Here is a 23,925-nt window from a genome sequence, read left to right on the forward strand (position 1 = left end):
TTTGCCAACCGGCGATAGAATGGCTATGTGGAACAGTGGAAGCGATGGAAGTTGTATACTCTGCCACCAACATCTGGAAACGAGAAGCCACCTCTTCTTTGCGTGCTCCTACTCCTCAACGTTGTGGAAGAAGCTGACGCAAAACCTTTTGGGCAACCTCTACTCTGCTGACTGGGAGGACATTGTCTACCATCTTACGCAGGGAAGAATCTCGCCAATACACAGATTTCTTCTTCGCTATGTGTTTCAGGCTGCTGTATACACAATTTGGAGGGAACGCAACGGCAGGAAGCATGGTGACCAGTCCCATTCGGAGGAAATAATATTTCGAATGATTGACAGGCAGGTGAAGAACAGAATAGCAACTCTCAGACACGACAAAAGGATGGCGACCGCATATCAAAGTTGGATTGGAGTTGTGGGTACATAGGATAAAGTTTTTTTTTAAAACCAAGTTAGTAACCATGTTATAAACAAAGTAGCTCATGCTGTAAACAAGCTTATTTTCTTTTGAATCAAATTTAACATTTTATTCAAAAAAAAAAAAAAAAAAAAAAAAAAAAAAAAAAAAAAAGAACTTTTGATAAGAATCTTTGCAATAATCATGCTCTAATAAAAGGCCTAACATTAAACCTATAGATAGTCCACTTTTTGTTTGTCCACTCGAGCCCACGCATGAAAACTGACTTGAGATTATTAATTTGTTAATAAACTCGGTTTAGTTTTTAAGGATTCTTCCAAGAACTAGCAGATCATTTGTCAATAAGCTCGGTTTAGATTTTGAGGATTATTCTAAGAATAGCAGTTTATTTTACTCATCGTCAGATTGGATGAAACTTATTCATATCTGAAGCCACCTAGGTGTGAGGGAACTCTATGAAATCTAAAAATTATAAAACTAAAATTGTTTGAAATACCACAATTAGATACCATTTTTCAAAAGTACACTTCATCAAAAATATATTAACATTTGTGCTTAAAGTTCAGTGACCATGGTTTAGAGTTTAATATTTAGAGAGTGGGATTATGTTTATAAATTTCAATAAATAATATTCAAACATTCATAAATGATTTCGGAAGAGCGGGATTATGTTTATAAATTTCAATAAATAATTTTCAAACATTCATAAGTGATTTAGGAAGACCATTTTAGTTTTTTTTTCATCACAAAGTTATGGTATTTATAAAATGATCACATTTTTAAGATAAATCTTAAAATAGTATTAAATTGTGGTAAAATTAAAATTTTTACTTATAAAATACTACTCATAAAATTTTGGCTTAGTTTCGTTGTAATTGTTGTGGTGAGATGGTTAAGGCTCCGATTGGTAAATATTGCGTAATCGCGGAAAAAATAATTTAATTGTGGAAAAAAATATTTAGATTGCGAAAAAATTTAAAATTCGCGGAATGATGGAATATATATAATATTAAATTGATCAAAATATTTATATGGTATTCAATTTTATTAAAAAAAAAAACAAAAAGTGAAAATAACTAAAATTTATTAAAAACCACTTTAGTTCTTATTATAAATATTTAGCTTATCTTTCAATATGTTTTAATAATAGATTGGCATTTTATAATACTACAAAAAATTATAGTACAACTTTATATATAATATAACTATTTATTGCTACAAAAATCTTTGCTATTTATTTAAAATTTTAAAATGTTATTAGCATATAGTTTAATAATAAGAAAATGTTAATTTTGTAAAATTTTCCACAATAATCTACTAAAATTCACTTTTTCACCTAATGAAGATTCTCTTTATTTTTTTGTCAGTAAAAACTTGAATCTGCGTTTTTGCATTTTTTTTCCACTCCGTAACTTTTGTTGATTGGTACAATACTTGCGGAACTGTGTTTGAAACGTGTTCTGCCATTCCGAAAGGTTACCAATCAAAACCTAAGATTTTTCCTTTGACCCCTTTTTTTTTTCCTTTGACCCCTATATCTTGAGTTTCAAGTCTTATGCATGTCTTTTTTACCTACAATAAATTAGTTACGACCCAAATAAAATCTATTTATGCCTCTGCCACTGTCCATATATATCATAGTAGCTATTTTTTTCTCTTTTTTTGAACTGGCTTTCATAGCTATTTTTCTCAAGGAATTGTTTTTCTTTTACTTCACAATGAATAGTTAGGAATGTTTTTTTTTTGTAAACTAGTTAGGAATGTTTTTGGTGTGTAGTTTATGCTTTTGCTCTTGTAAATAGATAAAATCTAGACAGTAGCATAAAGAAAAAACGATGAAAAGAACTGAATGAACATTTTTTTTTCTTTTCTGAATGAACATTTTAAGTAATGTTGATTGTGATTAATAGCTATTACAAGTGGTAGGGGAAACCTACAAAGACACCATTATTGACAGTAGCGGTCTATAGATAACCATTCAAAGACCATAAATATTTTGAAGGGCTATTCTGAGAAAAAAGCTCATCATTTGCTTACAAAGGCCGTTGTGAAGTATAGTTTGTGCAGAGTTCTAAACCTTTAAGCTTTGTTCATTTCTTTAACCTTTATGCTGCATCCACTTCTTTTTATTTTTAGTTTAGGCCCACAGTTTCTTTTGTATATTATATATTGTCACGACCAGCTCCTGGTATGAAAATATAACCATCAACATTCTGATGGCTTTGAAAAACTTTTAAAAGGTCAAGTCTCGTTTAACACACTTGTCTTTTAGACTAAGCCAGACCAAATCAACTCTGTGATGTTGATATATTTAAGAGAACTTCAACTTTACTGAAACTCGTTGATCAATAACGATATACTGCATTATTTATGATTAGTTAACTCATTTAAAATTTATTTTATTAATAATATTATTAATATTAAAAATTATATTTATAAGTTCTTGTGTTTTTACCTAAAAATTTTATATTATAGAAAGAGCGAATATATTTTAACTGTATACAGTTTTATAATTACCAATACCAACAATTACATAATAATATATATATAATTAAGTTTTCTCTTTTCATGATAAGTGGCAACACTTGAAATAGTGAAATAGACGATTACATCTCACCCCAACAAATAAGTGAGAAGATGCAATTTATGTTATTATTACAAACAAAAGAAAAAATTTATAGTCTCTGTTAAAATCTATCTTTTTATAACTTTTCTTTGGGAATTTTTTTTTTCTTTTACTAAAGTTTGGGCAAATGTTTGCCCCACTTTTTTTCAATGATGATAAAATTAATAAAACACTATTTAATTCTTTAACAGTATGTCTATCAACATGTAAATGAAAATGAAGGACAATAAACAAAAAGACATTATAGTAAACATGTAAAATAATAAAATACTTTACCACCATTATACAAAACAAAAATAAATCATCTACAATCACGGAAATAAATTGTTACACAAATAACAATCAAACAAACACAGTAGAACAGCTGACAAAAAAAACACAGTAGAACAATATTATAAAATAAATTACACTAAATCATCATAGCAAACTAAAATATAAAAAATACATGAAAGGCAAGTCAATAGAAAAAAATAATAACAATCGTTCTTGCGTATCGCAGCAAATCCCTAGTTAAATATAAAAACCTATATGCCTAAGCAGCATAATTAAAGTGCATTTGAGAAAAGAGTGGCGACCACTTAATAGCCACATAAAATCAAAAGTAATATCCACTTTGGACCGTCCAACTCTTTGCGTTTTCAGGCCGCGGCGTCCGCCAATAGACACCAATCAATGTGAAAGTTATCAAAGGCATCATCTATATTTTCTTATACTCTTGTATAGCAAAATGCCACATCAAAGCAAAAAGCATGCCTCTTTATCATTCCTAATATTATTTTACAGTTATTTAGCCAGTACCATTAAACCATGGTCTGTAATTAGTCGCTTGCTAAAAGAAAAAAGAAGTAACTAGTAGCTTGCTACTAGCCCATAGTATTGTTGCTTTGCAGTATTGCTGATAAACAGCATTGTAGGAGCAGTCGAAGACTAAAACAATCATCAATGAAAACTGGCACCGTATACGTCGCAATTTCGAACCCAAGATATGGTCAGACGTTGTAGTAAAGATCTTAAAACCATAAAAATTACATATTCTAAAATTTTAACATCATAATAATGAGATATATAATTCATAAGCTATTCCAAATATATTCGATAGTAATCTTAAGATTAGACAAAACTTTTGCAGTTCATAAGAAAGCATTTAACAAAACTTCATCTATGCTACCACCCACCAAAAACAGTCGACTACTACAAAATTGCCGATGATTATTACATAAGTTGAAATCTCTTATTTTTGTGTTGGCAAAAGAAAAAAGAGATGTAAGAGTTAGGTTGAGACGCCAGTAACATTGCCGCAGTTACAAGGATAAATGGAAGACGGTGGAAGAATCACCGGAACGGCCAAGCAACTAGGTTTATCCTCTCCGGCCAAAATCACTACGACCTTAGGTAAGTACTCTACCATAATAGTCTTAGATTTGTTGTCTCCGGTGTCGTCCTCTTCGCCCACGGGATTTGTATCATTAGAAGAAGATGAGGAAGAAGGAGTCTTTTTGTTTGTGCAGACCAATGAGAGTAATGCTAAAGCTATAAGCAAAATAAGCAAAAACAAACCACCAAAGAGGTATGGTATCGGTGACTTCCATATTTCTACTTTTGGTGTCGCCTATTAACCATACTGAGCCCACTACTGAAGTCATCAAAGTCTGTAAAGAAGCCCAGTCTGAAATCACGACAAATCTCTTCTCCTCTGCTCAGCCTAAAGACGTTCAACGTACACAACAAAGGCGTGAGCTTTGTACGACTGCAACGGTATCATTTCCAGCTCATCAGATAGTCACGACAAACAGATCTGACTGCCTGCAATCTGGCATTAGGGCTTACTGATGAGCTCATTGTATAAATAGCTAGTGATGTAATAGCTTTGCCGTCAAGTTGAAATCAATAAAGTATTTTCAGTAAAGCTTTTCTTCTTCAAAGTTCTTGTGTTTCACATGGTATCAGAGCTCAGCGAGTAAATCCTGAGCCATGGATGAGACACCTGATACAATCTCTTCTCCTTCTCTGAGTATAACTCAGTGCGTGACGTTGAAGCTTACGTCTACGAACTATCTTCTCTGGAAGACTCAGTTCGAATCCTTTCTTTCCAGTCAGACCTTGCTCGGGTTCATCAATGGAACCTCTCCACGTCCAGCTGCAACGATGACAGTTCGGAACGGTGATGTTGTGACAGAAGAAGCGAATCCAGAGTTTGTCAAGTGGGTTCGTCGAGACCAATTAGTCATGGCCTGGCTATTTGGATCTCTCTCGGAGGAAGCTTTGCGTTCTGTCTATGGTTTACACTCTGCTCAGGACGTGTGGCTCTCTCTCGCCAAGAAGTACAATCGTGTATCTGCAACTCGCAAGCTTGACCTTCAAAGGAAACTTCAAGGTATGTCCAAGAAAGACAAATCTATGGCAGAGTATCTGAATGATGTTAAGGGAGTTTGTGACCAACTAGACTCGATAGGTTGTCCTATTTCTGAACAAGAAATGATTTATGCTGCTTTGACTGGTTTGGGTCGTGAATATGAGTCGATATGCACGGTCATTGAGCACTCAATGGACTCAGTCACTGACCCAAGCTTTGAAGATGCTGTCTTTAAACTTGTCAACTTCGATGACAAGTTAAAGGCTCACTCTGAAGCTACTGATTCACCTCATCTCGCCTTTCATGCTGGTCGCGGCTCCTACAACAACAGAGGACGAGGTTCTTACAGTAACAGAGGTAACAGAGGACGTGGCTCTGGGTCTTACTCCACTCGTGGAAGGGGTTTTCATCAGCAGTTCCCTGGTGCTAACCCTGGTAACAGAACCACCTGTCAAATCTGCAATCGCATTGGTCACTCTGCTGCTCGTTGCTACAATCGTTTTGATCAAGCCTACGCACCTCCAGATGCTGCTCACAGTGCCATGACTGCGGTACAACTTCCTGGTCAGGCTCAGTTAACAGGTCAAGAATGGTACCCTGACTCAGCAGCATCTGCGCATATCACAAGTGATGGTTCTCAGTTGCAGTCTTCTCAGCCTTACCTAGGCAACGATCAGATCATGGTTGGTAATGGGGACTACCTTCCTATCACACACATTGGGTCTATTCCTCTGCATACGCCTCAAGGTATACTTCCTTTAAAGGATGTTTTAGTCTGTCCTACTATAACAAAGTCACTTTTATCAGTTTCCAAACTTACCAGAGATTACCCCTGTGAATTTACGTTTGATGATGAATGTGTATTGGTTAAGGACAAGGCGACAAAGCAGGTAATAACCCAAGGGCAAAGGCATAAAGATCTCTATGTCCTGAAGAACATCCGGTTTCAAGCTTTCTATTCCTCAAGACAACATGCAGCTTGTGAGAAGATCTGGCACCAGAGGCTTGGTCATGCTAATATGGATGTTCTTCATCTTCTTTCTAGAACTAAGGCTATCGTTTTGAATAAGGCTAATGTCAAGACAGTTTGTGATGCTTGTTATTTTGGGAAAAGCTGTAAACTTCCCTTTATCTCTTCTGAGTTTGTTTCATCCCGTCCTTTGGAACGCATACACTGTGATTTGTGGGGTCCAAGCCCAGTTATTTCTAATCAAGGATTTAAATTCTATGTCATCTTCATAGATCATCACACTCGGTTCACATGGTTTTATCCTCTCAAGCTTAAATCTGAATTTTACTCTGTGTTTGTGCGGTTTCAACGACTTGTAGAGAATCAGTTTCAGAGTAAAATCCAGCAGTTCCAGTGTGATGGTGGAGGGGAGTTCATAAGCAAACAATTTGTAGATCACTTGTCACAATCTGGCATTCAACAACGTCTCTCCTGTCCTCACACCCCTCAGCAGAACGGTTTGGCTGAGAGAAAGCATCGACATCTGACTGAGCTCGGCCTCACTATGATGTATCACAGTCGTGTTCCACAACAGTTTTGGGTTGAAGCCTTCTTCACTGCCGCCTTTCTGATAAACCTCTTGCCTTCATCAACGCTTCCTGATAACAAGAGTCCATATCAGTTGCTTCATGGTTCTGCTCCGGTATATACAGCATTGAGGGTGTTTGGTTGTAAATGCTTCCCATCCTTGCGTCCTTATATGCAGAACAAGCTTGATCCCAAGTCTCTAGCTTGTGTTTTTCTTGGTTACAATGAAAAACATAAAGGATACCGGTGCTATTATCCTCCAACGGGACGTGTTTTCATCAGTCGACATGCTCTTTTTGATGAAAATTCATTTCCGTTTGGAGATTTGTATCAGAGGTTTCATAAAGATACAAATTCTTCTCTGCTGAAGGCTTGGCGTGCAGCTCATCTTACCCCTCTAACAAGTTCTCCAGAAGTTCCTCCTCCTGAAGAAGTTCTTCCTCCTGCTTTCAGTATACTGAATCCTCCTGCTCCGCCTGCAGCACCTCTGCAACCTCTTCCCCCTGCAACTCCTCCTATTGAAGTGGTTCCTGAGGCTGCTGTGATTCCTGATCCTGTTGTTGCAGAGGCAGAACCGGTTGCAGAAGCTCCTGTGCATCCAATGACTACAAGAGCTAGAGCAGGAGTTCACAAACCGAACCCAAGATACGCATTACTTTCTGTCAAAGACGAATTTACTGAGCCTAAATCTCTCAAAGCGGCTCTTCTACATCCAGGTTGGAACAACGCTATGGGGACTGAGATGAACAATATGGAGGAAACAGAAACATTTGAGCTTGTTCCTCCTGAAGATGGACAGAACCCGATTGGTTGTGGATGGGTTCACAAGATTAAAAGAAATGCCGATGGCTCTGTTCTCAAGCTCAAGTCAAGATTAGTTGCAAGAGGTAATGAACAGGAAGAGGGCATAGATTTTCTTGAGACCTTTAGTCCTGTTGTGCGGTCTGCAACGATTCGAACAGTTCTTCATGTTGCCATTACTAAGAAGTGGTCATTAAAGCAACTCGATGTTCAGAACGCTTTCCTGCATGGTGACTTGAAAGAGACTGTGTTTATGAAGCAGCCGCCTGGTTTTGAGGATAAACAACGACCTGAGTATGTGTGCAAGCTCAAAAAGGCCATCTATGGCCTCAAACAAGCACCAAGAGCTTGGTTTGATAAATTCAGCTCCTTTTTGCTTGATTTTGGTTTCAACTGCAGCTTTCCTGATCCTTCCTTGTTCATATATCACCGTGGCTCTGATGTGATATATTTGTTGCTCTATGTTGACGATATGATTCTAACCGGCAACAACAATGTCTTGCTCGACAAGCTTCTTGCGCAGTTGAACACAGTGTTCAGGATGAAAGACTTAGGCTCTGTTCATTACTTCTTGGGTATCCAAGTTCATCACCTTGAAGACGGTCTGTTTCTAAATCAGGCCAAATATGCAGCTGACTTGCTCGTCACTGCAGGGATGCAGGATTGTTCTCCTATGGTCACTCCTCTTCCTCTCAAGCTTGATAAAGTTCCTGGTCAAGACGAGCCTTTCTCTGATCCGTCGTACTTCCGAAGCTTAGCCGGGAAGCTCCAGTACCTCACCCTTACGCGCCCTGATCTCCAATTTTCTGTCAACTACATATGTCAGAAAATGCACATGCCTAGCCAGTCTGATTTTACTCTGCTAAAACGCATACTTCGTTATGTAAAAGGCACGCTAGACATGGGCATTAGTCTCAAAGCAAACACTGACTCGACTCTTGTTTGCTATAGTGATAGCGACTGGGCAGGATGCAGAGAGACAAGGAGGTCTACTGGAGGTTTCTGCACTCTACTTGGTTCGAATGTGATTTCTTGGTCTGCAAAGAGACATGAAACTGTCTCTAAGTCTTCCACAGAAGCAGAGTATCGCACTATGTCTTTAGCTGCGTCCGAGATTGTGTGGATTCAGAATCTTCTTCGTGTCATGGGACTGCAACAACAGCGGACTCCACTCCTCTTGTGTGACAACCTCTCAGCCGTCTGTCTAACGGCAAACCCAATGTTCCATAAACGAACTAAACACTTCGATGTGGATTATCATTACGTGCGTGAGAGGGTTGCACTTAAAGCTTTGGAGGTTAAACACATCCCTGCAACACTTCAACTTGCAGATGTGTTTACCAAATCTCTTGGTCATGAAGCCTTCCTCAAGTTGCGAGGCAAACTTGGCGTCTCCTTTCATCCGACTGCAAGTTTGAGGGGGTGTATTAACCATACTGAGCCCACTACTGAAGTCATCAAAGTCTGTAAAGAAGCCCAGTCTGAAATCACGACAAATCTCTTCTCCTCTGCTCAGCCTAAAGACGTTCAACGTACACAACAAAGGCGTGAGCTTTGTACGACTGCAACGGTATCATTTCCAGCTCATCAGATAGTCACGACAAACAGATCTGACTGCCTGCAATCTGGCATTAGGGCTTACTGATGAGCTCATTGTATAAATAGCTAGTGATGTAATAGCTTTGCCGTCAAGTTGAAATCAATAAAGTATTTTCAGTAAAGCTTTTCTTCTTCAAAGTTCTTGTGTTTCACATCGCCCTCATTTTTTTTCTTTGTTCTTATTACTCTTTTTCTCACTTGTGTTGTTGTAAGTGCAACTATGAAAACTTTAGTTTTGGGTATTGAAGAATTTATAGAGGATAATATGTTCGATTTTTTTTTAATTTAAATATTTGCTTACGGGGATGCATGTCATCGCACTAGCTACAAGATTGTTTTTTAAGAGTTCAAAATGAAGGAAGATTCCTTGTGCGTTCAGATATTCCTTTTCTCTGTTGCTAACTACAACTGTTGATTTTACAGTATGTCATCTCGATGTCGCCATCCCAGTAACTTTAAAGCTTCTTACATGTTTTACAGATTTTGTAAATTGAAACGTATATGCAATATGTTTTCTATTTAATTTTCACTTCCTTAAAACACTATTTACTTTTCATTATATTATCTACATTTATGTTTTTTCACACATATGAATAACTTTTAAAATATTATATTTTATATTTATCATTATATTTTCTTAAAATAATTTTGATTAAATATATTTTGTTAATACTATTTTCTTAAATATTCCTTAAAATCCATGAGGCCTCATCTCAATATTCCTCATGAGTAACTCATTGTTTTGCTTAGCAAGCAACAAACAAGAGATTAAATTTGCATATGTGGAGAAACCCATTTCTCGGAATTATTGCTGAAGCAAAGCATTGCTTGTGAAATGTAGAGAATTTCTTCTCTAACATGTCAGCATATGTGATAGTCTCTCCTGGTAGAGTTCAATAAGGTGTTTGAGAGTTCTACATCGGTTACCCCAATGATTATTCATCCCACACCGATGGCAAGCTGATTTGGTCGAGGCATGGGTATTAAAATCGGACTTATACCCACGACTAGGTTGATAACCTTGGCCTCGGCCTCGACTATAGTGTGACTGTGGGTGATATCCACGCACACCCTTGCCATCTTCTATGGCCTTTTACATGGCCATAGTTTGACTCTTTCATATGGCTCTGTGGCCGTATGTGTCTTAGGCAATGCCTTAGTCGGACCATTTTTCCTTTCTTTCAAGGAATGTCCAGTTGAATTCAAGAGTATATTATGTATCATAATAGAGCCTAGATGGCCGAGCATGTCGTGCCATATGTTAAAGGCTTCCCTGAACTCTTTGGAAAGTGATTTGGGGTATTAACCCACAATCATATTTATCTTGGCTCAAAGAAGGCCTATAGGTATAGTAGGTATAGTCTCTAGGACTTTCCTTTGGCCTTGGGCATTTTCATAAATCATAAGGAATTCTTTTTTTCCTTTGCTCATAGTTTCAATATGTAGACCATTCATATGAATGTCTTTGAAACTTTGATAAATTCCACTTTGATTTATGTGGAATGTAATGCATCAGAGATTTTTAGATGCGTACCTTTAGGCATCATGAGGTTGGACTAGCCATGACCTTGATAAAATATCTTTTGTCTTTTAATATAATGTGGCTTGGTCCACTATAGAGAACAAAGACAAAGTAAAATGATGTCGAAATCTAATTGGCCTCTTTAAGGCAATATGAAGTCTCGTATTCAAGTTGATCATCATTCTCATGGTCGAAATTATTCGCACCATCTAGATGGACCCAATGGGTCATAGGGTTTTATCCCTTTATGCTCCTCTGTTTTTTAAAGATAGATATTTTAGAAAACTAAATTGTTTTACAAAGATGTATTTTTTATGTTTCCTATACAAAAATTGCAAATTTCAATAAAATTGATTGAATTTATTGAAAGACTATTGGTTAAAATGCATTGGAATTTGATAATTTCTAAAAATGATGTATAATTAATGTATTTTCTTAATATGTGTGAAAACACCAAAACATACATCTTTAAAAAACAGAGGGAGTACATTTTATAGTTATACTTGACTACTATTATTATATTAAATATTTTATTTTAGTTGCTTTCAAATAGTATGTTTTATTAATTTTTGAAAATTTAGTGACTATAATTTATTATTAATAGTATTAAGAACTAAATGTAAATTACTAATTTTGCTTAAAAATAAATTTGAGGATTGACTTTGGAATAACTGTGTATACCCTCATCCATTAATTTTAAGGATATTGGAGATGGCTACATGCAAAATGTTTTCTAAAGGGTTACATGCAAAAAAGAAAAGATAAATACATGCAAAATGTTGTTACCTTTTCTTTCTTTTTTTTTTCGTTGTCAACAAAAATGTGTTAGTAATAATCAGAAAGCTGCTAGAAAATTGATAGGCTTATCCACCGTGGCGGCTTCGTCTCCGGTTTATCAAATATAGATAGTTATAGCATCAAACGTAAGAAAATAAATAAAACTAATTTGTGGAACCACATTAAGAGTAAAATTGATTAATGTGTTTCCATAATTTATAGTATACTTTGATATATTTTTGCTGATAAGTTTTTGTTTCCGTAGTGTACATTAATTTTTTTATTGGAACGTAAATGTATATTTTTATTATATATTTTTTTTTGAACAACCAAATAATTTAATACGGCCTTAACCAGATGTATTTTAGATTTATTAAATGTAAATCAATATAGTTTTTAGAACTGGTATAAGAGCATCATTAACCCAAGATATTTCGGGGGTGCTTAGCCTTTTTTTATTTATAAAAAAGAGGAAAGAGAAGAGAAAGAAAAAGCATAAGTGCTTAATTAAGCACTAAAACTAATGTTGCTTGTACTGTAGAAGAGGAAAAAAAAGCATCACCTTGGATTTTTTTTAAGCATCTCAGTTTAAGCAATTTAGGGTTAATGATGCTCTAACTTGTTTTTGTTTAAACTTCCCTTTTGCCTTGACTAAAATATGCAAATAGGCTATAGCAGACCTATATGTAAACAATCGTTTAATTAATAAGAAGCGGCATTTTTTTCTCACCTTGATGATTAGACGTCATATGATTCGTATCAGATGACAATTGGTAAATTTATATATGCTCAAACACTTCGCGAGCTTTGTCCTGCCAAGTGTATTCTAGAATTTGAGGAATTTGAGAGTATCTAAACTCGTTCTCATGAACCAGGGAACTCACGTTATCTGGTAATAATTAAAGACCATCACAGGCTATATAAACTCTCTTATGAGTAACAAAATGCATCACCCATAAGCATGTTCTTAATCCGGCATTCGTGACAGATTGTCTTTTTTTAGTTTATATAGCCTATGGTCTTTAAAAGTTTCAACTCAAAATCCGACCACTTGGTTCGCTTTGTTAGAACTTTTGGTCTTTGTTAGAACTTAGAACCGATCTATTGTTTTCTCTTATATTAGTGTTTTTATTCCGGCATGCTGTGGTTCAAAAAAAAAATCCGGCAGAGGTGAGGGGGGGGGGACAGCTGCCCCATATGAATTTTTTGGAAAAAAATATATTTTCATTGATTTTTTTGAAAATTTATAATGATGCCCCCTATAATTTAAGTTGCACCTTTATGCTGCCCCTGGTGAATCTGTTGGCTGGTTCCGCCAGTGGCTACACCTACCTCTTGTTTGAATAATAAAAATACGTTTGAAAAAACCGTGAATCAGTTGGAAATTTGTTAGAAAAAAACTCTTCTTGTTTAATAAATCAAACTTTCTAGTTCAACAAATTCACAACAATAGAAGGACCGACAGATCTCAAACTCTTAATGGTGACGCTGTAGAACTACATGTTTAAAATGTTGAAAACTACCAATCCATGGTTGAACAAAACAAAAATCAATAATGATGTCTTTATATTATGACGTGGCAAATTTGAGTTCGATTTGAAAAGCCAAGCCGACAATATATTGCATTAAAGTAAAATTTTTGATCTCCAATCATTATAGATTTGACGAAAGTTGAAATTATCGAAATTGGTCAATTATCGTGAACTTCAAGTACTCGAGAATGAGTAAACCAATCTAAACTGTATAGCGCTTCGGACCCCCCCCCCCCAAAAAAAAACCATAACAGATGAAACATGAATCCATTTAACATTAGAATAAATATAGAGTAGTGACAACTACAACTTCACATTGTCTACCACTACCACCAATCAAGGTGATATAGAAGTGCATGTTACTTTTCTACTATTTAGGCAAATTAAAATAGCTCCGCCACTTGAATCTGATTGCAGCTAAGATCAATTAGTGGGAGAGTTTATGCAAACACACACAAAATCCATCTTCGCATGATCACGTGTAAAGAAATCACAAAAATATAAAAACTATGTGCTGACTATATATGTTCATATTCTTATTCCACGTAAAGAACGAGAATGGATTTAGCTGATATATAATTGGTAGATCTTCTTTTCTAATTTTTTTCTCTATATGTTTCACCAATCAAACAAATGTTTATTTATCATTTCAATACAAGATTTTGTTTCATAAATTAACATACGGAACATTGAGTACCTTTTATGTAGTTTTGACTTTTGGGAGGGTTGTAGTACATTGATCATTTATTTTGTAGAGTATTAAATTCAGGCGATTAGCATATTTAATAAATACTACGGAATTATATTGCTTAGTTTCACAACTTGCATTAATTTTTAATTCATTCTCGTAGAATGTGTTCTTTTAATTACTTTATCATTTTCTGATTTCTTTATTGCGTACACACTAGTTTACTTGGTTTCACCTATTGGAACCTACTTTCTTTCCTTTCAATATTTTACTTATTTACTAGTTTAAGATGGCCACAAAAATCCCGAAGTACTTACTATTGGGCCAGCTTATTTCATGGGCCTATTGGTGCCAGTTAACGGGAGACCTGATGTCTATCTAGTATCTACGTCTTCTACTATGAATTTAGATGACCCAATATTCTCATGTGGAGCAAACCTTAGTTTAATAATTAGAAAGCACATAGAATATGACTTTAGATAGATCGCCATGTTGTCCCAAAGATCTAGTTTTAAATTACTTAGTATAGTTTTTGAAAATAAGCGGTGTATGCTATTGTTTTTATAAATTCGCTACTAAACAACACACGGATTTTTGGAAAAAGTTTCTCTTTGTATTACACCCCTTGTACGAAATAATCTATCTTATTAAAACAGAAACATTTTATTGGACCTAACATTTATTTTGTAAGTTTTTAAATTAAATACATCTTTATATTTTATAGTTAAACCTACATTAAATTACTAATGTTCCTTTCTTTATACTACTATCCATGTTTCCAAACAATATACTTATTTCTTTATACTTTTATCAATGTTTCCAAACAATATATTTTCTATACTACTATCAATGTTTCCAAACAATACAATAATTAATCTTAGTTATTTATATATATCATTTTTTTTTTAAATTTTGTAGAAACGTTATAATTTCATAAATTGCAAAATAATGAACTTTAAAATTTGGATTATAAGATTACAAATTATGAAACTATTACAATTTAAATCCAATTAGATTACATATCGGTCATCCATCAGCTCAATCGGTTAATCTCGGGTTTTAGTGATTTTTTTTTAATATGAATATTTTAAAAACCTAAATTGAATTGTCAGATCTTCGGATTAACCGGTATAATCACAATCGGGTTGAATTTAAAAACACTGATTTAGCTGCAAAAAATATTTTAAATACATACTCTTTAAAAATTACCAAAATATTTGTTAAGTTATTAGTGATTTTTTTCATCGTAAAATATTCCGCGCTTCCAAAGCGCGGGTCAAAATCTAGTTTATATTAATTGCAAATTTACAATATGAGTGATGAGAAAAAGGAGAGGATAATCAAAAGGAGGCATGATCCTGACATGTTATAAAAAAAAAAACATGGCTTGATGTGAATCAACATCCAATATCCACAAAGATGCATGCGTGTTTGGTATCGTTACAGAGAATTCTTAGTGTAAAGAAACATTCCCCTCATGCCACAATGTGAACTTAAACCACTTCGCTCTCTCTAACAGAAATCCATTATTTATATTAATCAACATGTGTTATTCAACATGCTCACACTATCACAAGAAGACTAAGACTACACATAAATCATAACTTACAAAAAGACAAACCTTTTTTCATAAAAACAGCTATTCTTGTTCGAATTATGTCGGATGTAACTTTATACTTTAGATATAAGCTGTCCTTAGCACATTAAACTAATAAAAACACAAGGATCTTCTTTCACGCACATGCAATTATATATTTATATATATGGTCCACTACACAAGCAAAAACACTACGACTCGACAAAACAAAAAATTCTCACACACACTCTCTCTCTCTCTCTCTCTCTCTCTCTCTCTCTCTCTCTCTCTCTCTCTCTCTCTCTCTCTCTCTCTCTCTCTCTCTCTCTCTCTCCTCTCTCTCTCTCTCTCTCTCTCTCTCTCTCTCTCTCTCTCTCTCTCTCTCTCTCTCTCTCTCTCTCTCTCTCTCTCTCTCTCTCTCTCTCTCTTCCTCTCTCTCTCTCTCTCTCTCTCTCTCTCTCTCTCTCTCTCTCTTCCATTCAAAACTAGGGTTTTTGAGTTACCTATGGAGAGAGAAGAATGCAGCAGTAGCGAATCCGGCTGGACTACGTATATTTCTTCACCTGTGGAGGAAGATGAGGAAGAGGTAAGTGATGAGTTTTATTACGAAGAGAATAGCACTGAAAAAGATCGAAGAAAGCATGTCAACGAATACGAAAACAACAAAGACAGCGACGATTCAATGGCTTCCGATGCTTCTTCCGGGCCAAGTTATCCCCAAACGAGCAATAGAGGGAGAAGCAGAGAAGGTCTAGTTTTAAGGAATGGGAAAAGTGAAAGTAAGAGTAAGGGTAATGATTATTATGACCATAACATGATGATAAGAATAGTGGTAATCATAAATGTAGGATAAAGAGAAGAAAAAGGGTGAAAGTAAGAGTAGGTCTTTTAAACAGAAGTAAGTTATATCTTGAAGTTGTTTGTATGTAGATTGGATTGTTAATTTCCATTTTTGTGTTGGGTATTTTGATGCCTCAAGCAAAGGGTGTGTGATGATTTTTATTTGCTTCTTTCCTTTTCAACATGAAATTTGATATTTGTATTCTTTTATGTCGTTCTTGTATCTTCATTGTTACTTCTTTTACCTTTACTAATAATCCAGGATGAAGATTATTTATTCTTCTTCTCATGATAATGCTACATGCATGTTTAGGTGGTTTGCATACTAAAACTATATTTATATTAAAACTAGCTGAAAATTACGTTGAACGGCTGTTTCTTATGCCACATGTTCTTTTCATGGGAAATATATTTAAGCAAAAAGACGGATAAGATGAATATCTAAATTGTAAAGAATTCAAACATATTATGTACATAACTCCTTACGAATTTTAAAAGGACTTTGTCTAGTATTATAAAGTTCAAGAAGAAACACAAATTTTCTGTTTTTTCTTTTACTTATTTAGAGAAAATAGGCTTGGAAATTATCGGGTAGAAAAAGAATATACTATTGAAATGCAGGATCAAAGTGGTGTAAATGAAAACAGGTATAGAAAGGCATATATGATGGAAACTCTCCTTCGAGGCAACTTCTCCATTATTGATCTTAGTGTGGCTTTCTATGTGTGTGTTGATCAAACTTAAATATTAGGATGAAAATGTTTTGTTCGTTTGTTTTGGCTGTAAAGAGGGAAATGGATACACCGCAGACACATGACAGCAACATGGGAACTCTTCCACAGAAAAATAATTAGTTTTGTCTGAATGTTCACATTTTTAAAACTAAATATCACATTTTTTGGGTGTTACTTGTGAATCAGAAATAATGTAAACATCCTCACCCTCAAATTCTGAAAAAAAAAATTCCATTAACATGTAGCACATGTATTAAATAATTTACATGTTTCGTCAATGAAGCTATTTGGAAAGCATTTTGTAGCTTCTTGCATGAAGCTTGTCATTGTTGGTGCAGACCGGTACATAATCTTGAAGGATAGGTGAAGAAGTATTTTTCAAAGCTTAAAAGTGGACCAGAGATTAACTTAGCATTTCCAAAGTATGGAGCATATCAGTGGAAGCATGGTGTCTACAAGCATCACGTTTCATATGTAGTTGAGTCTTTGGAAGATTCCCAAACTATGAAGATTACCTGGATCATTATGTCTGTATCTAAGACACATGCTGAGGCCAGAGAAGTTAATACAACGACTTATATGTGAAGAGAGTCAATGATCTCTTTGCTCTTTCTTCAAGTGTAAGCTATGGATAACATCCCTTGTTGCTTGTGTTGGATATGAGTCATTTTTTTTCTGAAGTTGGGAGTTCTTCCTATTGCTCTACATTAGCAGGTAAATACTCTTTGTTTATTTTCTCAAGGGGATTATTGGTAAAAGAATTTTAAATAAATTACAAAATTTTGAGAATCCATTGTCATTGTTATTAGTTTATAAATTTTAAAATCTAAGTAAAGTTCATTGTTATTTGGATGAAGATTTTCAAATTCCATTCACTTTTATTTGTTCTTGGAAAGATTTATATATGATGGATTTAACAATTCTATTAAAATCTTTTGTTATTAGAATGTAAATTCTTTTTATTTTCACTCATAAGACTCAACTTTGAAAATATCTTTTATTTTCATAAGATTTCTAAAATCTGTTATAAACACACACATATAAAGGTGCTTAGAGAAAAAGAACAACGGAAACAAAGCTGATAAAAAATCTTGAACAAAATTGTTATTATTAATACCATAACAAAAGGCATAACAAATCATCATATCAAAAACAAGCTAATGTAATATATTCTTTTCTCCAGAAACACCATAGACATATACCAGTGTGTTGAATTGGTAGTGATGCATATCAAAAGAAAGCTACTATATATCTTTACTTGAAAAAAATTGAAACTTTTCTAGAAAGAGAGATTTGTTATATTGATGCTAGGAGTTTTCAAGGCTCCTAATCAAATGATGTAGTATAAAGATTGTCGAACCAATCCTAAGTGATTCTAATGCAAAGGGAATGCAAGTCTATGCTTAATCTAAGTGCAACCAATTGAGTGAAGTGAAGTGAACTAAAACTAGACTAGAAATACAATAAAAGAGTGAACTTTCTTTCTCAATATAAAGCAAGTGGACTCATGGGGCTAGGCATTTGATATTGGGTGATGTAGATCCAATCTAAAGGTGACAAGCTATCAATCAAGCACTTTCCTTATGCCTAGACACAATACTAAACAAGCTCTATCCCTAGATGAATGTTCATTTGCTAAAGCAACTCAAGCATCAAATCCCTTTGGTTGAATGTTACTAAAGCAATCATGGAGAACAAGTCTACTAGCAATCTTAACACCTTTAACAACAAATCTCTTTGGCAAAGTGCATTAAAAGCATTGAAGAGTTGGTTCAGACATTTCATCATACACCTTTCGGGCGGGAAATGCCTAAGGATCTATTTTAGTATGATCAAGACCAAAATAGCATTGAGAACCCTCAACAAGCAAAGAAAGAAATAGATTTAACACTAAACACCCTAGATCTTCACTAATCACCCTTAATCACCCTAGCCCATGAATCCTAGATAGATCTACTCACTAATAGACATAATTAACCCAAAAACCAAAGATGATTCAAGGTTAAACATGCTAGTGAACAAGATAATCCAACAAACACAAAGAAAATGAGATGAAAAAGGATCAAAGATCCAAGCTTTCTTCAAGGTTTACAAATGTGTTTTTGAGAGAAAAAGAGTTCATTCCCTAATTTGGGATTACAAAAGTATTTATATGGTCTTTTGAAACCTAATGGTACCAATAGAAAAGTCTAAAAACCCCCTTAAAAATCATAAAAACGACCAAGTGATAACACGCAGCTGGGTCTCCGTACCCGGGTCACAACCCCGCTCCAGCCGTTTTTCCTCCATTTCTGTGTAAACCCGAGCGGGGTCGTAACCCCGCTCCGTCACCCCGCTCTGGATACACAGCGGGGTCGTAACCCCGCTCCGTCACCCCGCTCCAGGCGTACTGTGTTCGAGTATTGATATGCCTCCAGTAGATTGATCATAACTCCTCCAATACAGCTCCAAATGACTTGAGACCACTTCCATTAGAAAGCTATCTCAATTTCCAATGTTCTCCCAGAAGATGGGCTTCAAAAGATATCTTTAAGGTCTCCATCCATGTTCATCTTTCAACCTTTTACACCACAAATGCCTCCAAACACTTCCAAAAACTCCATAGCACACTCCAACACCTAATAAAGACTCATGTATGCAAAATGTAACCTAAAGATGACTAAATCCTCATCTATATGATCAAAATGTACAAGAATGAATGGCTAAAACAATGTAAATATGCAAGATATCAACTCCCCCACACTAGTCCTTTACTTGTCCTCAAGTAAACTTTTCAAAAACTCAAGGAGGATAGATATAAAGATGGGAGCTTATAACCAAAAGAAACACTCATAGCACTCAACTTGACATCCTAAAGAAACATAGCAAATAGCATGAGCACACTCTCTTATTATACTCTAGCTTCTCTAGGCCTATCAATACTCTTATGCCTTTACACAAGATGCAATACTCATCAACCAACAAGTCCTCTTAACCAGCCCTCACATTGATTCACACACACACACACAAGGTGAATTCTCACAAATGGGCACATGATCTCAATCATTTGGCTAGGTGATCAAATGGTCTAATATGGATGAAAAAGAGGGTTCAATGCATCATTTTAAGGTGGCAATCACTCAAGAATCAAGGAGCTTGATCATTATACAAAATTTATCTAAGACTAGGAGCAATTCATGCATACATGGATCCATCCTCATCATTCTACCCATTCCTAAGTGATTACAAATTCTACACCCCTTTCATTCATCTCATACCCCAAAATAACAAACACTCACATCACTCACCCAATAAACAACTCTCTTTTCTTATGACTTAACCACTAAGGACCTCTTATTCATTTTTCTAAGCTCTAATACTTTTTATTTTCTCTTCCCCACTATCTTTTTGAATCTTTTTTTTTCTTTTCTTTTTTTTTTCTTTTCTTTTTATATATATAGGGGGAATGTCTCAAACAATACAAATTAGAGCTTTCTTTTCTTTCTATTCTAGGTCCTTAGGGCTTTTCTTTCTCATAACACTCTATTGCTCATCTTTCTCACACCCCAAACCCAAGACATTAAACTTTTAAGAAACATACACCCACTCACCATCCTAGAAGCTAGCTCAAATGATGACCCTATGCTAGCAAGAGATGAGAACAAATCCATGTCGCTCCCAATACTCTCAAGATTTTGCACATGACAAACTATCAAAAGAGACCTCACTCATACAAATAATTGTAGGCTTCAAAGAATGGTAAGGGTTTTAGGGTAAGGGAGTGCCATTTGGGTTAACAAAGAGTGGTACAACGGAAAAGATAACCCAAATGTGTATGAGATCCATGATCAAGTATGCAAATGCCCATATGCAAGAGAGATTAAGTTCATTTAAATCAAGATTCAGGTTGGAGCTGGTTTCGAGAACAATGCCAATATCAAGCCAGCACATGTTTCAAGAAGAGTTTTCAAAGCTCGAAGCGTGCAAGGTTTTAAAGAGATGCCTAAGCTATTTGATATGTTTAATTAGGGTGTCAAATTCAGTGCAAACAAGTGTTCTTTACAAGAAATTATTAACAGCTGCTCCATATGCAAGTGAATGCAATCTATATGATCTAGACTCAATCCTAAGAATGCAAGTGATGCAACTACATGATTCTTTATGCATTTTTCAATTTTTTTTTATTTTTATGGTTTTTCTATGCATATATGAATGTACAATGCAATGCATGAGACTCACAATCAACAAAGCAAACATGATCAAATACTTGGTACCTCCCCCACACTTAAATCACACAGTCTCTGTGTGAATAAGAGAGAAGAAGATACCGAAAATAAGATAAAAGCAATGGTATGTACAAAGAAGGGTTGGAGTGATACCTCAAGTGGAGAGTGAAGTGTGGTAATGGGTGTCTAGAGCTTGAGCTTTGAGCTGGCCTGAAACTTCTGCCACAGTTATTGAAAACATAAAGAAATGAAATAGCAAATTTATATACAAGGATAACCATGAGAATTCCTCCCAAGTGAGCTTGTTTTGAGTCACTAGCTTGACTACCTTTTCTCTTATACTAGTGAGAAGGAGGATCCTTCCCACCTTCAAGAGTGATGGTGAGGACCTGAGAGAGAGGAGCTCCTGGAGCTTGATGGGGTCGTTTTGAAGCTGAGGAGTGATGATGGCCTTTGCACTTGAGAATGGCTTAGACCTTCCCTTGCACTTGATCTTATACTCAATAGCTCCATCCTTGAGCTTCATTGGATGGAGGGTGAGGGTGTGAGGAGTCTTCTCAAGAGGTGGAGGGTGAGATTCCTTCACAATCTTCTTCTTGCCATGGGAGGCCTTTGTGGCTTCACTCACCTCCTCCTTTTGAGCACTTTCCAAGTGCTCATCACACTTCTCCTTAGGGGACTCTTCACCAAGAACCTCTTTCTCAATACCACTCAGCTCAGCCTTTGTCTTCTCAATGGAGGATGCTCCACAAGTTATTGTGCCACAATACTCAGGTTTCAACTTAGGTGATTGAAGAGGGCAGGAGACAGCTTTGTTCACATTTAGGAGTGTGACTTTGTTGTTGGCAAAGTCTATGCAAGCTCCCACTGTTGTGAGGAATGGAGTGCCAAGGATCAATGGGACTATCTTCCTAGTTGCCATCTCCAAAACAGTGAGGTCTATAGGGATGGTGCATGCTCCAAGCTGCAAAGGAAAATCCTTGATGATACCAATTGAGGTTGTAGAAGAGGAATCCCCAAATTGGAGCGTAGATGTGTCTTGTAGCATGTACTCAATCCCTAGACTCTTCATCACCTCAAGTGAGATCACATTCACACTTGCACCAGAATCCACTAGAGCATCATCAAAGTTAAGCTTTCCCAGGGAACAAGGCAAGGTGAACATCCCTTGGTGTCCTAGTTTAGGGAGGGACTTGGGTGGGATTGGTGGATCAAGCTTGAGTGTAGAGATGTCCAGGAGCTCTGCTACTTCAGCTTGGTGGTCTAGAATGTCTTTGATGAGCATCATCTGGACATGAGCAGCTTGCATGTTGTGGATCTCTGGAAGCCTTACTCCAATATCACTCAAGTCTTTTCTGAATTTGGAGACCACCTTCTTTTGAGCTTTGGTGAGGAATCTCTTTGGAAAAGGGAGCTTGTCATAGGGGGATAGCTCAACCTCAGTGTCTTCCTGCTTCACCACATTCAGCCTCTGATCAGATCTTCTCTCAACTGGTTTCTCAGCCTTGTGCTCTCTGCTCTGCTCAACCTTTGCTGCAACTATCCTGTCAGCTTCTTGCACAATCTTGGACTCAGCTGTTGCAACAACCACATGCTCAACCTGTTCAATTTCAGTTCCAAACACCAATCTTTCAATCTCATCTACCTCTCTCTTGTAGTTGGCGACCTGAGAAGTGTCACTAGAGAGGAGAACATTGCAATGTTCTCTTGGGTTTGCCTCTGCTTTCCCTGGTAGAGTTCCCATAGGCTGCTTGGAGGATGAAGGCAAAGAAGCAACCTGGCTCTCTAAAGCTTTGACGTGAGAGGCAAGTTGCATGTACTTGTTGTTGAGGTCAGAATAAGTTCCATCAATCTTGGCATGAACAGCCTTGAACTCATCTCCAATGTCCTTAGCAAATTTCCCTTGAGCTTCTAGGATTTGTTTGAACATAGATTCCGTGGTTGAACTTGGAACTTGAGCTTGAGAAGAGCTTCCTCTAGCTTGAGTAGGCTGGTTGCTCTGATAACCACCTTGTTGGTTGTTGTAGAGGGGCTTTTACTGGTAGTTGTTTTGGTATTGAAAGTTGGGCTCTTTCCTATACCAAGTTCCATTGTTGTTGATAAAGCACACCTCTTCATGTCCTTCCAAGCCATCAATCTTCTTGATCTCAGCAACCTGTTGTTGTTGCTGTTCCCCAACTGATTTCATCGGATCCAGCTTAGCTTTGTTGGCAAGAAGTAGGTCCAGCTTCTCTTCCAAAGACTTGAGCTCTTTCTTGGTCTGCTGATCATCACTTCTGTTGATTCTATCATGATCCTCACTGTATACTGAGTCACTCTTGGCCATGTTCTCTATCAGCTCCTCTGCATCCACCTCGTTTCTGCCCAAGAAGAATCCATTGCTGGCTGTATCAAGTCTGTTTCTACACTGTGGTATAGCTCCCCTGTAGAAGGTACTCAACAAGCTTTCTTTGGAGAAGCCATGGTGTGGGCAATGAGCTTGGTAGCCTTTGAACCTCTCCCATGCTTCACTGAAACTTTCTAAGTTCCTCTGCTGAAACCCAGAGATCTCATTCCTGATCTTAGCTGTCCTGGAGATGGAGAAGAACTTGTCTAGAAAGGCTTCCTTGCACTCATCCCAAGTAGTGATAGAGTCGCTTGGGAGAGACTTCTCCCACTGTCTTGCCTTGTCTCCCAGAGAGAAAGGAAAGAGCCTGAGCTTCAAAGCATCTTCT

General features: G+C 36.2%; 1 protein-coding gene, 1 non-coding gene and 1 pseudogene across 2 annotated transcripts; 2 read left to right on the plus strand and 1 right to left on the minus strand.

Moving 5' to 3' along the window:
• Positions 1 to 4,043: 4,043 nt before the first annotated feature.
• Positions 4,044 to 9,635, minus strand: LOC108809916 (protein GLUTAMINE DUMPER 6-like). The gene is made up of 2 exons (XM_018582049.2): positions 9,496 to 9,635; positions 4,044 to 4,656 (listed from the first exon to the last, which is right to left on the minus strand). Exons 1-2 carry the CDS (start codon positions 9,499 to 9,501, stop codon positions 4,318 to 4,320), a joined length of 345 nt encoding a protein of 114 aa, XP_018437551.1. The 5' UTR covers positions 9,502 to 9,635; the 3' UTR covers positions 4,044 to 4,317.
• A 6,190-nt stretch (positions 9,636 to 15,825) lies between these two features.
• On the plus strand, positions 15,826 to 16,549 carry LOC108810510 (protein SOB FIVE-LIKE 3-like; annotated as a pseudogene).
• Positions 16,550 to 23,667: 7,118 nt separating this feature from the next.
• On the plus strand, positions 23,668 to 23,774 carry LOC130497166 (small nucleolar RNA R71). Its single transcript, XR_008936177.1, has one exon. It is a non-coding gene; the product is annotated as a small nucleolar RNA R71 (small nucleolar RNA).
• The last annotated feature ends 151 nt before the right edge of the window (positions 23,775 to 23,925 follow it).

Source organism: Raphanus sativus, chromosome 6 (assembly GCF_000801105.2).
Source record: "Raphanus sativus cultivar WK10039 chromosome 6, ASM80110v3, whole genome shotgun sequence".
Classification (NCBI taxonomy): Eukaryota; Viridiplantae; Streptophyta; class Magnoliopsida; order Brassicales; family Brassicaceae; genus Raphanus; species Raphanus sativus.